Consider the following 12029-nt stretch of genomic DNA (forward strand, 5'->3'; position numbering starts at 1 on the left):
ATTTAATTGATTATTCCAGTTCAGTTGATTTATCAGACAGTGCAGGAGAGATTTTTTGCCCCTCCCTGCTTCAATCCCTCTTAAGACATGCTTTGCTTTGCATTTCTGGTAAGTATTAAAGCAAAGAATCAAATCTGAAGCCAAGTACAAATATTTTTTAAACATCTATACTTTCAAGCAAAAGTAAGAGGTAAAAAATTAAACACTAAGTGGAAACACTGATGAACTCAATAAAATTATGTTTAATATGGGGCAAATGCTATAGTCATGACTCAGGCAGAATACTGATAGAATGGGAGTTTGCCTAAGTAAAAATAGCTGTATTATCCCTAAATAAGAGCCACTAAAACATCAATTGTTTTGCAGCAATGGGTTTAGGACACAGTACTGCGACATTTTGCATTGGAAGGAAATCATTGCACTAAATTACAGTATGTTATTCTCACTGATGAGAATTACTGCAGTATGCGATGAGAATTATGAAGTACATCTATAGCAGGGGTTCTCCAACTGGGGCTCGTGACCCTTCAGGGGGGTCACAAGGTGGTTACATGGGGGTTGGGAGCTGTCAACTCCCTGCCCCCATTAAATTAAATTACCCCCCTGACACACATCATTTTTAATGTATAAGGGGAGGGTCACACTCAGAGGCTTGCTGTGTGAAAGGGGTCACAAATACAAAAAGTTTGAAAACCACTGATCTATAGAGAATAAAGTTCCTCTTTTTTGATTCCATGGGAGTTATTCCCATTAACACACATCCTGAAGTGCATGTATAATTGCCATCATAAAACGGCATTCAGCCTGAATATTATTGCAAAAAGTGATCTATTTTAACACAGAAGGACAGATCCTACATTGCTTGCATGCCCCAAGTTCAGTGATATTAATGGAACATTCAGAATGAGGCCCATAAAGAGGAGAAGATCGAGTCCAGAGAAGTCAATCTGGCCTTCCAATCTCTGGCATTCACTGGCATGCATATATATATATATATATATATATATATATATAAAAATATAATTAGATGCTCTGAAATCATAAATAGAAATATGTACTGGAGGGTGTAGTAAAGCCATCAATAAATGTGTTGTAAAATAATATATTATCCCCTACACTTCCTGGGATGGACAGAACAGAAGTCAGGTTATGGAAGGAGGCTGTCTAGTCTTCATTGCATCTTTCCTCTCTTCCCTTGGCCCACAAAGACTCTTTTGAAAGTGCCACAGAGGGATATAGGTTTTCTGTGTGGGGTTATGTTGGGCTGGTTTGGGGCTGCAGGGACAGCTGCAACAACATCACCAGAAAGTTAGAGGGCCTTGAGTGGACGGCCTGTGCCTTCAGGAAACCACAGGACTAGTGTTGAAAACCCCTGCCGTTCATAAAAACAATTTTCTCAACAGCGGCACTCCCATCTAGCACTTCCCCCCGTGGGAACAACAACAACAACAACAAATCCAAAATTCAAAGACAAAACAAAAAGACCTGAAACAAACAAATCAACAACAACAACAACAACAAAAAAAACAATCCTAAGAAAGGAGAAGAGCCAGAGACACTATAAAAACCACTAGGGACTCTACTGTTGCTAAGCTATTTCACATAGAAGATATTCAGATACTACAGTCATGGGCAGCAGTAGCAATTCTTAGATAGATCGATACATGGTTGAAGAATAAACCTGGTTTCCAGACAGAAATCCAAGGAAACTTCACAAGTCCAAAGCTGTGGTTGCCCCGCATCTACACATCAGTAACCTGCCCAGCAGAATGGTCTAGCTCATTGTAACCACGTATACAAAAACAATTTCTTAATGATTATTAATATCCTACATGAACAACATTTCATTGTTTTAAGTTTTATTGAGAGAAGATTTAATGTAATTATTTATTTAAAATAAAAGGGTTTCTTACAGATAAAAATAGTCTTTATACCAATATTTTACTTCAGTTTAACTGTCTTTCAATTCAAAGGATCCACAAAGCACCCTATATAGTAGGCACTTCATCCATCATTAAAACACAATCATCACAAACATAAAACACATTAAACACAATCATCTCTGATTTGGAGCATGAGAGCTGTTTAATATAGGTCACTGCAACACTTCACAACTTCATGATAATAAGTGAAGAAGAATACCACAGCCACTTGCACCTGCAGCGGTAAATTTCTTCTCTTATTTGTTATCTGGCCAAGACATCAGTACTAAGATCAAAATTCTTGTTAAAGTCATGAGACCTCTATTTTTACTGAATTTGTTATGCTCCTTGAATAAATTAAAATGTTAGATTTAGAATATTTAAAAAAAAAACATGCACCCAAAAACAATATAGAGTTTTGAGGGGGAGTAGAAAACTTCTGATCTATACTTACTTTAACGTTTCATTCCACCATGTGTTCCATTTCATGTCTTTTAGGGATAGACATGAGCATGATTTCTACAACTCTTTTAATTGTTATTTGTATTAAAGTAGCAGAGGCCATTCAGGAGTAAGGCACTATCATAGTGGGACCTGTGTAACTGCAAAACAAGATCGAATCCCTGCCCCCAAAGAACTTTCAGTTTAATTTTAAAAACAATGAGTGATTATAATCATCAGAGCGAGGACAACAGTAACAGTGATAAGCATATACAGTTACATAATATATAAATTCATAGGCATCCCTGACAGACAAGATGCTGGAATCTGCTGTGGTGAAGAAGAGGGAGCCATGATCACACTCACAGGTCAGGAAGATGATTTTAACCATCGCATTTTGAATTAATCTGAATGGGGGGCAAGGTGGATATTGTACAGCCAAAGAAGAGTAGGTTGACGTGATCAAGTCAGGAGATGATGAACAGTTTAATTGTGGGCATAGAGTGGAACAGCCAGATCTTTTAAATGTCGTGCAGAAATAAGCACCAAGATTTGAAAGCGCCTGGATGTGAGGAGCTAAGATAAGGGTAATTTCAATGATGAATCGAAGAATCTTCAGGGTTCCTAAAAATCACTTGTAAAAGTCAAGAGGAAAAGGGATCATTCCTTTGGTAGGATGTGACTTCAGACCTGGTATTTATTTTAATGTATTTTTATGTGGACATTAATTTGAGATGCACATTTATAGATAGCTACAAGGCAAAACCACTATCATTGTTAGCATATATTCAAGTAACTGCACGTGGGGATATTGATCATCGTACTAAACCAGAGGTGGGCAAACTACGGCCCTCGAGCTCCTGCTGGGGAGCAGGGTTAAGGGCTTGCCCCACTCCGGTGCTCCAGCCGGGGAGCAGGGTCGGGGGCTGGCCCCCCCCAGTGCATACTGTGACTCCGAACAGCTCCTGGAAGCAGCGTCATATCCCACCTCTGGCTCCTACATGTAGGGGCAGCCAGGGGGCTCCACACATTGCCCCTGCCCCAAGTTCTGCCTCCAGACTCCTGTGGACTGGGCAGCACGCAGAGCCACCTGGCCGCACCTCCATGTAGGAGCCGGAGGGGGGACATGCTGCTGCTTCTGGGAACTGCTTGAGGTAAGTGCCATCCGGAGCCTGCACCCCAACCCCCTGCCCAAGTCCAGAGCCCCCTCCTGTGCTCCAACCCGCTGCCCCAGCCCAGAGCCCCCTCCCGCCCTGAACTCCTCATTTCTGGCCCCACCCCAGAGCCCTCACCATCAGCTGGAGCACTCACCCCCTCCCACACCCCAACCTCCAATTTTGTGAGCATTCATGGCCCGCCATACAATTTCCATACCCAGAGGTGACCCTCGGGCCAAAAGGTTTGCCTACCCCTGTGCTAAACTGATACACTGTGTAACAATCCCTACTTGATTCTGGAAGGCAGTGAAAGCTAAGCCCTTTTTGGCTTCCAAACCTAATTAGACACTTACATTTTATGGCATTTGTCTTTTAGGAAAGATGAAAACATAAAAGAAGTTGTTAGGCGCTATATTTACTGAGAAGCAGGGGATCATAAAACACATGAAGCCAGTAAAGATTTTTCCTGCTATCAGAATGTATTGCTCACCCACATTTACTCCAGTGCATATGCTGGCAGATATTATGTTGAATCCTGGTGCATGACCTCTGTTGACAATCAGCACAGTCCCAAACTTAGGTGGAGGCAGGCCAGAAAATGGGCATATGCAGGGCAGCCAGGAAGCCCTATTCTCTCTCCATTTACATTCATTTTCTGGTTTTACTTTCTTATAATCCTGATATTAGGCCCAGTCCTACAGAGAGGTCCCACTGGCTTCAATGGGAATGCCACATGCAGATTGAGGCCTTTTGGCCTCACTCAACCAAACCACTATCTACTTCAATGGGAGTTTTGCATAAGGCCAAATTCTACCCCCCGGCAGAAAATCTTACAAAGGGCACTTTAAGGGGGTGTGGAATCCTCTCCGCACCCTCAGGATGTGGAGTACAAGCAGGAGTGCCAGAACCTTGGTAGAATTGGTGGGGGGGAGGGCACAAGGCCCCACCCATCTCTGTGGCCCTTCCCCCTGCTCCTCTTCTCCCCCCCCAAGACCCTGCCCCCTGGCCAGGCCGGAAGTCAGAGCCAGGCAGTGGTAAGAGCCACCTGGGGAGTCCTGGACCCTCCACCTGCCCTGGGTGGGGGGCTGGGGTGTCCCTGGCTTGTTTTCCCACCCTCTGGGGCATGCCACTCAGAGCAGGTGGAGGGTCCAGTGCTTCCCACAGCAGCCTGAGCTCCCTGGGCAGCTCTTACCACTGCCCAGATCCAGCTTCCGGCTTGGCCACGGGGCAAGAGGAGGAACAGGGATGGGGCCATGGAGAGGGGCCAGGACTCATGTCGAGGGGGGACTAAGGCCCACCTCCCTCCTCCTCATCATCACTTTTCTTCTCACAATACATTGCATCCCTGCAACCTGTGCCCTAAAGCCCTTCCTTATATACCACCACATAGCACTGCTCTGGAGATGTGCATTCTCTCTGTGTATCCTTTCACCATCCAGGAAGAATGATCAGCAGTGGTTTCTCTGTATTTGGGCTTGCCAAGCAAATAGGATATTTTGGGGGCAGAACTGCTTGATGGGGTTCACTGTAAATATATCAGTGTTAGAGCTTCTCCACCTTTGACATAGACGGGTTCATTGTAGTCCCTGCTTAAAGACAGAACTTTCAACAAACCTTCTGTCTTCTTCCAGTATACTTTGATCTGAAGGTGATTGTCTTGATAGAAAGGAGCTCCAATTTCAAGACGACGAGCCGGTCTTCTTCTTTGAAAGGGTGGAAGAGGATCAGCTAGTCCTTTCCGGGTTTTCCCAATTGGAGAGGTCTGTTCTTCTGCAACATACAACACCATCAGAAAATATCTTGGTTTAATACAGTGCAACCTAAACACTGAAGCATTGTGCTAATAGTGTTTGACAGTCAGAAAATGAAACTGACAGAAACTAACCATTCTTGTTTCATTGCCCAAACTGAGTGAAATAAATGCAAAAAATAAACAAAACATCAAGGATAAAGAAGCAAATTAGTTCTTTAATATTCTTTCAGTTTTAAGAGTATTTTAAATCTATTTTAATGTAAGAATGTTCCATAGTTCTATATTCCCTTCCTTCAAAGTTCTACTGTATTTATACTTAGATTTGATTTAATTTAATTTAATAAAAGTATTTACTACTTAGTCCTGCCATGAGTGCAGAGGATTGGACTAGATGACCACTAAAGGTCCTTTCCAGTCCTACGATTCTATAATCCTAGGAGCAAGAAATGTTGATATTTGATACTTTGAGATTCTAATGGGCATTATATGTAGTTGTAGTTTTGTATAACATTTTGGGTGCTATATTTTCAAACAGTAGTTAAATACACACAAACACAGTATACAATACACAAGTACAGTATAGAATATAACCTACAGGGTGTAGGTGCTACGTTAAAATAAATATGCCTTTTTATATTGAAACAGCTTACTAACATATGTCAGTATTTAGGAACAGAATTTAAAAATACCCAGGCATCTGCAGTTTAAAAACAGTAGTATTGTATCCAAGCTTTGAATCAACACTTTCACTACCTGAAAGTTGCAAATTCGAATTTAGGGGACAATATTTACATCTGATTATGAAACATGATGTATTTAATTAATTACAGTACTTAAATGGAAAGTAAAGATGCAAACAATCAAAAAGCTGCTGAGGAATCAACAATATATTGCAAAGAAAGTAGAGGAGACTCAGGTTTGATTTATTAACTAAAATAACTGGATAAAATGTAAATTTGAAGGTTCTGCCTTATTTACAACTAGTTCTTCCCTCTATTCGTCTATCCATTCTTGGGAACAATCAGGGGCTTGAATAAGACAATCCCTACATATCTATCACTTCAGGAAGAGGTGTTCATGTTGTATGTTTCACAAGAATGAAGCAGACAAGCAGAGTGGAATGATAAAATAATACGTTCCTGATCATGGAAAAACCCCTTAGGGTCTGACCAAAGCCCACTGAAGTCAATGATAATCTTTCCATTAACTTCAATTACCTTACTGGGCTTTGGATCAAGTCCTTTGTTTTCTGTAGTTGGTGGAACCAAAAAGATTTTCAAGATTATGAGGCTGTGGTGGGGTATCTGCCCCATACTGCCAGAAGAGGGGTTATAGCAGGCCTGGGAGGCAATACAGGAGGCAGCCAATTAGGCAAGGGATTGTAGAGACAGCCAATCGGGAGAAGGTTTAGAGAGACAGCCAATCAGGGCCAGGCTGGGCCATATAAGAAGGGCTGCTGAACAGACCAGCTTGAGTCACTCCCTGGAGTTTGAAGAGAGAGGACAGCACCATGGTCAGAGCAGTGCTGGACAGGTCAGGGGAGCATAAGTGAGCTCCTGGCCAACCCCTGCCAGACTGAGGCCCTGATACAAGGGTGGAGAAGGTGCTAGAGCAGTGGGGAAAATGGCCCAGGGAAAAAGATGGTGGGGGTTGGAGGTGTTGCAGAGCGTGACTGCCGCCCGCCCCCCACCTTTGGCCCCAGTTGCCACTGACACAGGTGGATAGACCCTGGACTGCAGCCTGCCACTGAGGCAAGTGGCTGGTCAGAGAACTGCCAGCCCTCCTGGAAGATGGGCGGGGGGGGACTGAGTGGGGCACAGCTGGATGGCTGTGTCCAGAAGAGGACACCGCAGTCCTGAGGGTGACATAGGTCCTGACAACAGAAACGACAGCAGCAAGATGCCACTAGATGAAAGCGCACTGGCAAACCAGAGCTAATTGCCAGGATGGCCAACAGGAGGTGCTGTGGTGTTGAGTGATGCGCTCCATTACAGAGGCATGCTCTAATGTGTCATAAATAGGTAAAATTTGGCTTGTCATCCTTGAAAAGTTATTTGCAGCGTTGGTCCCGTGATGTTAGAAAGCCAAGGTGAGTGAGGTAATATCTACTGGACCAACTTCTGTCAGTGAAAGAGACAAGTTTTAGAGCTACAGTGCTGTGTAGCTCAAAAGCTTGTCTCTTTCACCAACAAAAGTTGGACCAGTAAAAGATATTATCTCAGCCACCCTATCTCTCTAAATATCCTTGAAAAGTGTCTCTCTGGCAATGAGAAATTATAATATTTATTTAGCAAAAATACTCTGTAAATTAATGATATCTCCTTTAGAATCAGGCACTAGTGATATACCCTATAATGGGCACAGGCTGAATTTAAGGGAATGAAGCGCCAAATTCCCTCTGAAATTCAGCTCTGCTTTCTTAGTTTCATCGATTCCAAGGCTAGAAAGGACCATTGTGATCATCTAGTCTTACCTGCTGTATAACACAGACCATAGAACTTCTCCAAAATAATTCCTAGAGAATATATTTTAGAAAAAAAGCATCCAATCTTGACATTTCATCCAATCTTCATTTACCTCTTCTCAGTGAATTTAGAGTAGAATACTAACAAACAACAGGAAGCGAAAATAATGCTCACAACCAAATTATAGAGGCTTTGAATATCATACAGTGGTGTTTGCTGGATCACTTTACAGTGTGGGAATAAATGGTCTGGAATAGATATTTTTCTGGCATTTTACGTACTGATTACTTTCATACACAACAGCAACTACGATATATAGTGCAAAAATCTCTGGGCTAGATTCTCAGTTGATGCAAATTGATGTAGCTCCACTTAAGTCACGAATGACTAAATAACAGCTAATCATAATATTCATGCAATATTTCACTTTCCATGAATATCCTCACACACACGTGCATGCAAGCTGTTTATGCAACTGTTCATGAAAAAAATGAATAAAGAGTTGTGAATCAAAGTGAATTGAATTGATTTGTGGTCAAAATGAAATCATAGGCTTTAATTTAATTAATGTTCTTGAATATTTGTGTGCATATCTACTAAGGTCAACATTACTAAAGACAATAACAGAGAATTGAGACCAACCAGAAGTATAGCACTTGGATTTAAAAAACCCTATAAAACCAGTCAAAGCAATAGCCTAAAAATTCACCAAAGTAATATGAAATAGATCATGACTAAAAAGAAATGAGATGAGATTGATAGACTTCACAGAAATATAATCCAGTCTATTTTCTGAAGCTATAGAGGGTAAAAGAGTCCAGGAGAGATTAGACTATCCCAAAGAAACTGTAGAAGAGAATTTAAAGTTAGTTGTGGTGATGAGTGCCGTTGAAGTGAACAGTAACTGATGAAACCACAAAACTCACATATGCAGTTTAGGATAAATGAACCCCTGTTGGTAAAGATTTTGTTAGTCAGTCAAATATGATCTGCATTGGAATCTGAAAGCAGAAAAGTGTCAAAGCGTAAAAAAGGAAAGTGAAGCAAACATTCCGCCTTCCCTTCCTCCTCAGCAACACGACCTGTTAGTGAACTCAGCAGTGAGATTGCAGAGGCTCAGTGCAACACAGACTCTAGAAGCATTTTTGGGCGCTGGTGATGTGGCAACAGTGCCCAAAACAGGGAGCCAGATTCTGACGTTAGTGAAACCAGTCTGAATCCAGAAGAGGATCCACTAAACAAAAAGGAGATACTCCAGATTTACACCAATGGAAGAGAGATCACAATCTGCCCAGTGACTGTGCTGAAAACTATCTAACAACATTAAATACTAATTCATAGCATTGATATACCAACTTTCATCAAAGATCCTCAAAGTTCTTATGAAACATAACTGACTAACAAGATGCCTCTGAAGTAGACAAGTAGATGTTATTATCCCCATTTTATAGATGGGGAAAGAAGTTTCTTGTGCAAAGTCACTCGGTGAGCAAGTATCCGAGGACAGGACTTTTAGTCCCCGATCTCAGTTCAATATTCTAACTACTTGATCATGTATCATTGTGTCTATAGTTTACATGGTTAACACTGTTCTATGAAGTTTTTACTTTAATTCAAGCTCACTTGATTAGTTTCATGATCAAAATCTACTTATTATCTGCAACAGATCTGCTAAGTCTTACATAGTTGGGGTTAATTTTAAAAGCATTTTTAACCAGAATTTCACTATGATGATAATGAATTGTGAAATGTGTTTCAATTACACATTGCCAGTCCCATATTTTCTTAGAATCTTGCTCATATCAAATATTGCCACTATGAGCCTTGCTTCAGGGGACAGTAGCACAATAACTCAGAGCATTTGGCTTTTGCAGTTCTGCATTCATGCCTTTGCTATAAGACAAGCAATATTCTGCTTACATTTGAACTACCCAGTTTTGTGATCTGTTACTACAATCTGAATAACAGGTAAAGAGATTTTGCTAACAAATTCTGGGCTGATTCTGTTCCCATGAAAATAAATAGTAAAAGTTCTACTGAATTCAGTGGGAGAAAGACTAAGCCCTTAATTTGCTGTGCTTTGCTAACTTCATCCAGAGTTAGCCTAAGCATTTTCATATGTTTCAGTGTTGCCTGTTCTCATGATTTTATGGCAAGTCTCACAATATTTGTTGATTTTCTTTAAAAAGCCTTAGAATCATAATATTGTGTGAGAATCTCTGCTTTCATTTTTTAAAAAAGTAAGGCCCAGATCCTCAAAGGCAGTGATTTCAATGGGAGTTAGGCACCCAAATGCCTTTGAGGATCTGGGTGTAAGTTTCTAACCCTCATGGTTGCGGAGAAAAGCTTAAAAACATGAACTCTAACAGCTCAAAAACCGGAATGGAAAAAAAACAATCCCCCCACCCCCAAATAATTACTATTAATCTCATGATTTTTTAAGATAATCTTTAGAGCCTGGCATATACTTTTTGAAAGCTTGGGGCTGGCAGTTCTGGGGCCTGCTGAACAATTTTTCAACCCTTCCCCGTACCCACCCACATACACACACCAAGCACAACTTACTGGTACTCACAGCAATGACACTTGTATAAGCAGATTTAGCCTGAGGGCTTGAAGAAAGATAGCAAAATAATCCTTTGGGGTATATCCAAATGTAACTGACTCATTTCATATAAAAATAATGTGTGTGTGTTGCAGGCAGAAGGGGAAGGAAACTCAGTTCTGTCTCTCCCTCCTGTTTCAGGAAAAGGAAAGCACCATTGCTTATAATGGGAGTTCTTGCGTAGTTGTCAACCTTTATTTCTCAGTATACATAGAATATATCTTATTTGCATCCAAAATGGACTGAACATGCTTGCAGAGCGGTCCACCTACATTAGCAATCAGAATATTCAGTACTGGAATACAGAATGATATAAGAGTTAGAAAAACTGTTGCAATTAATTTTCATTTTGCTTATAACATAAAAGGGAAACTAATGCAAAAGGAATGAAAGATGGGGAAAGCAAAGATGGGTAAAATGGCAAACTTTGGAAACTGTGGTCTAATCCTGAAAACTATTACTGTCATAAGCATCAGTGGTTGTATTTGGTTAATCAGATGACACATCGGCAGTTGGAAGGGCAGATCAATCTTGACCTTGACCTTAGACAAATTATTATTCAAAGAGTATTTAACTAAGATTGAGTGTCACAGTATAGGCCCCTCGGGATTTGAAGAATTTTTCCACTGTATTGTTTAGCACGTGAGTTTAGTTTTAGAAAGAACTTAATACCTCAAGACTTCATCTTGAAGGTAAGTGCTGTGCATGTGATACAAGTTTGGGATTAACTTCTTGCCAACCAGGACACTGTTTTATATTTTAAGATCCTAGTAGGAGAATCAATTCTTTGTCTGAATCCACAGGATATATAAATTTGCGCTAAGATCTGAATGTATGGGCTACTTGAAGTTGCCAACATTTTAAAAACTTTTGCAAGGGAAAATTGTACAGTTAAGCCAGTGGTCTGGGATTTGCTTCTGCTCTGTTTATTGGGAAGTTTAATGTGTATTTCAGGGAATTTTAGCACTAATATAACACTATGACCCTGATCTTGCAAATATGCACATGCTTAACACGTTTATTTTTTTAAGTAATTTTCAAAACAGGCAAGGTAGATAAGACTTATTATCCCCAATTTACAGATGAGGAAATGAAGACAGAAAACTTAAGTGACTTGACCAAGACCACAGAGGCATGCTATAATACAGCCACTTATAATGGGTGATTTATTTATTTTTTGAAATCTGAGAAATCATCAGTTAAAACAGAGCGTAAGAGGACTTTGGATGCAGTTACTTACTATTAATAGTTGTTTGAGTTGAGCTGAAATAGAGAGACACCTTGGCGCTTTTTAGTCGTACTTGTCCCCAGTATGTTACTGCCTGCAGTTCCACCATGTAGTTGCTGTTGGGTTGCAGTCCCTCCAGGACCACATAATTTTGGGACTATAGTGAAAGAGAATATACACGCAGAATAGTTATGGGATTGCTGGCTCTTATTAAATTAAAAGCAGGCCTGTTGTCTTAGGCACACAAAATTCTTCTTGGAATGAGAAAGAATTTATAAATTTCACCAGAACTCAACTTGCTTTCTTCTTTGATTTTTATTTCATACTCTCTTTCATTTGGACTCTGTTCTGTGTGTAGTTTTTAAAATGCTAAACTTAGTGATGTCTACAGAACTTGCCTGTCTTTAGTAAATATAGGCATCTGCTGTTTTAAGCCAAGACTAAATTTCTTTTTATAT

At 40.6% G+C, this 12029-nt stretch overlaps 1 protein-coding gene across 2 annotated transcripts in view; it reads right to left on the reverse strand.

Moving 5' to 3' along the window:
* ANOS1 (anosmin 1) overlaps nt 1-12029 on the reverse strand; it is a 177780-nt gene that overhangs the window by 20622 nt on the left and 145129 nt on the right. Inside the window, exons 8-9 of one of the 2 annotated variants that reach the window (XM_077807156.1) lie at nt 11584-11728; nt 5135-5290 (exon numbers count right to left, since the gene is read on the reverse strand). In XM_077807156.1, coding sequence (XP_077663282.1) covers nt 5135-5290; nt 11584-11728 — 301 coding nt within the window. Of the gene's footprint in view, nt 1-5130; nt 5291-11583; nt 11729-12029 lie in introns of both variants that reach the window. The other variant, XM_077807157.1, reaches the window with a different exon arrangement.

The sequence above is a fragment of the Eretmochelys imbricata genome, chromosome 1 (genome assembly GCF_965152235.1).
Source record: "Eretmochelys imbricata isolate rEreImb1 chromosome 1, rEreImb1.hap1, whole genome shotgun sequence".
NCBI classification, from domain to species: domain Eukaryota; kingdom Metazoa; phylum Chordata; order Testudines; family Cheloniidae; genus Eretmochelys; species Eretmochelys imbricata.